A 3,425-nucleotide genomic window follows, 5' to 3' on the forward strand; every position below is an offset into this window, starting at 1 on the left:
CGGCCCTGTCTGGTCCATAGCCAAGTACCAGCTTGCTGTAGCTGTACGATTTGACAGTCACTACAGACGAGATATTGTACTTAGCTATTGAAAAAGAAAAAAAAAATCAGTAACAAACAGTACATAACAAGTTTAAATTCAGCAATTTTTCTTTTAATTCATAACCATTTATAAAAATAAAAGAATCTGCATAATATTTCAGGATTGTGCAAGGTGATGTAATTTGTGGAAGTTAGTAACATGTAACTGTATAGGATATAATAATAAAAATAGATTCATGTATAATATAGATATTAATTTAATTAAGAGAAATTATTGTAAGTGTTTGTATTCTGATTGCCTAGCAACAATGCGCCCTGAGATTAAGAGTCTTTTTATATTATAAAAGTTAAATATAATTCTATTATCCATTTGGTATTAAAGTTCTTAATTTAAACCCAAATTATCTTATATATTTGAAAAAAGTTTAAAAACGATAAAAATTCTTTTTATTAATATTTTTAATATTTTAAAATTATTACAATAGTTTGGGGCAGCATTGCAGTCACAGTGTCTTCGGGCTCTTCTGGTACTCCCTGTTACGGGGAATATCGGAAAATGAGACCCCTGACTCCAATTTTATACAAATTAGAAAAGGAGCTGCAAATTTCGGATTATGCAAATCCGATAACGACAATGATTGAGTTTTTCTGTTGGTCTATAGAGGAACAGAGGTCTCGGGTAATTTTTAGCAGAGCCGATTGTGTGGAATAACTTGATTGGAAAGAATTAAGGACAATATTTTGTTCAAGGAATGAGGTGAGTTGAGAATGAACTAATCTTTCGAGAGGTTTAAACAGGTTTGATAGGATAGAGATGGATCTAAAATCAAAAGCTATGTACGGACAAGGGACCTTATTCTTTGATTAATTATTCCATTTGAAATAATTAACCATATCTCATTATTGAAATATTGATAATTCTTGTTTGGCCAACATTGTTTCAAATCAATCTATTATGAATGAATTTGAAAGTACAACCATGAACAGTTAACAGTAAACCTTCCCTGTTACAGGGTCCACAGCATCAGAGTTTTGGTTCATCGCCCGCTACTTCGTTCAACTTGGCCTCTCCGCCATCCCTTCCTCCTAACATCAATCCTTCCCCTTCAATGCTCCCGCACCCATCTCCTAGTTCCGGCTTCCTTGCCAATTCTCCATCGACGATGCCTACTCCATCTCCTATGCCTATTTCAAGTCCAGGTCCGCTTGGCCATTCTCCAGCTGCTGCTACACTTATGTCACATACAGGTACTAATTATATAATAACATTCATTTTATCTATTTATTGGATTCTATTATAGTGTTTTATTTATTTTTTTACTTTTGTCATATACAGGTAATAGTAATATGATTTACTTCACTTTAAATATTTATTGGATTCTATTATTGTTTTATTATTTTATTAAAGGCCAAAGATTCTTGATTTTAACTTATTCCCTTTTTCCATCTTTTAGTATGTACTGTATTTTTATGTTTCTTTTTTATCTACTTTTTTATTCGCTAATATTTCTATATTCATTAATTGTCTAAACCTTTTTTTTTTTGCTTATTTGATTTTATGTTTCTCTGTACATCTTTTTATTTTCTTTAATTTACATTGTTCATTTTTATAAAAATTAACATGAGTAGCCACACCTTAGTTAAAATTTATTTTTGTTATCTATCATCTTACTTTGTCACTTCACTTAAGTGTTTATATCTTTATTAGCCCTGAAGAAGCCCTGCAATGTGGGTCGAATGTTCCGAAAATATTTTGTTGGAATAGGGTCCTTAAGGATATGGGGAGCAGGATATAGGGTCCTTAAGGATATGAGGAGCAGGATATAGGGTCCTTAAGGATATGGGGAGCAGGATTGGGTCTTTAAGGATATGGGGAGCAGGATAACTCAGTGGCAATATACTCCAAGAACCCAGGTTCATATCCGGCTTAGACAGATAATTAATTTTTTTCTGTTACTGTAGCTATAATTAAATCTAGCATATAATTTTCCCAAAATAAATTCACTTACTACTTTCGGTATTTATTATTATTATTCATTATGAAATGTTGCTTTTTAAAAAAAGAGTATCTCGAGAATTATTGAATGTAAACAGTTTTATAAGGGCTCATATTTTAACAAATTTACACTACATTAAATGATGTTCTGTTAGGTTTTTAATGGAATATGGTCCGGATGCGGTAAAAAAAACCAACTCAAATAGTAGAATTATACTATTTTATTGAGCCAACGTTTTGCCCCACGTTGCAGGGCTTCGTCAGTCGTGACTGCCGTCAAAACAGGCCTGACGAAGCCCTGCAACGTGGTTGGCTCAATAAAATAGTATAATTCTACTATTTGAGTTTTTTTTTTTTTTTACCTCACCCGGACCATATTCCATTCATCTATTCACACGGTCAATCAACAATCTTCCAGTTAGGTTTTTAGTGTTGTTGCTAGGTTTATAGATAACTTTTTTTTTTAACGTTTTTCCAATTTATTTAAAAACAAATTTGATCCTTTTTTCTCAACTTTATTCTTTTCAAAACCTTCCCACATTTCGACCCTCAGGTCATTCATTTTCAAGGATACCTTTATTTTGTTGTCATTTTCTTTTTTAAAATTCTTAAAATTGCCGGCTAATTGCCTTTGTCCCATCTATAACTTCTTCTATATAATTCTTTCTTAAATTTAAAACTTTTACTAACCACTTCTCTTCTTTCTTTCATTTATATTTGCAAACCTTAAAACAGAACCTCTTGCAGGTGTTTTTGTAATGTTTGCAAATGTAAATGAAAGAAAGAAGAGAAGTGGTAAGTTTTAAATTTAAGAAAGAATTATATAGAAGAAGTTATAGATGGGACAAAGGCAATTAGCCGGCAATTTTAAGAATTTTAAAAAAGAAAATGACAACAAAATAAAGGTATCCTTGAAAATGACCTGAGGGTCGAAACGTTGGAAGGTTTTGAAAAGAATAAAGTTGAAAAAAAAGGATCAAATTTGTTTTTAAATAAACTAAACCACTCTCAAACAAGAATATATTAATAAAAATTAATCTAGTTTTGACAATTTTTCTTTCATGTGGCCATATATTTAAAACTACCTACAACACTAAAAATCTAATAGAACATAATTTAAAGTGTAGTAATTTTATTAAAATATGAGTCCTAATAGACCTATTTTTGTTCAATAAGTTCCCAAGATATACTTCTTTAAAAAGCAACATCATACAATGAAAAATCAGTAGTTTTTAATTAATTTTGGAAAAACTATATCTCAGGAATGATTAGACGTGGTGATGTCTATTAGCACTCAAATTAAAGCTAGTTTAATATTATATTAAGTATTTTATGAGGGCCGCCCGTAGCTCAGTGGTTAAGACACAGTCTTACCAATTTGATGTCTA

At 31.1% G+C, this 3,425-nt stretch overlaps 1 protein-coding gene across 1 annotated transcript in view; it reads left to right on the plus strand.

Annotated features, from left to right (window-relative positions):
- MED14 (mediator complex subunit 14) overlaps positions 1–1,868 on the plus strand; it is a 21,972-nt gene extending 20,104 nt beyond the window's left edge. Inside the window, exons 19-20 of the mRNA XM_067045042.1 lie at positions 1,055–1,289; positions 1,750–1,868. Of these exons, the coding sequence (XP_066901143.1) occupies positions 1,055–1,289; positions 1,750–1,868 (354 nt within the window). The remainder of the gene's footprint in view (positions 1–1,054; positions 1,290–1,749) is intronic.
- The last annotated feature ends 1,557 nt before the right edge of the window (positions 1,869–3,425 follow it).

The sequence above is a fragment of the Halyomorpha halys genome, unplaced genomic scaffold, assembly GCF_000696795.3.
Source record: "Halyomorpha halys isolate HHAL.00 unplaced genomic scaffold, Hhal_1.1 Scaffold1629.1, whole genome shotgun sequence".
NCBI lineage: Eukaryota > Metazoa > Arthropoda > Insecta > Hemiptera > Pentatomidae > Halyomorpha > Halyomorpha halys.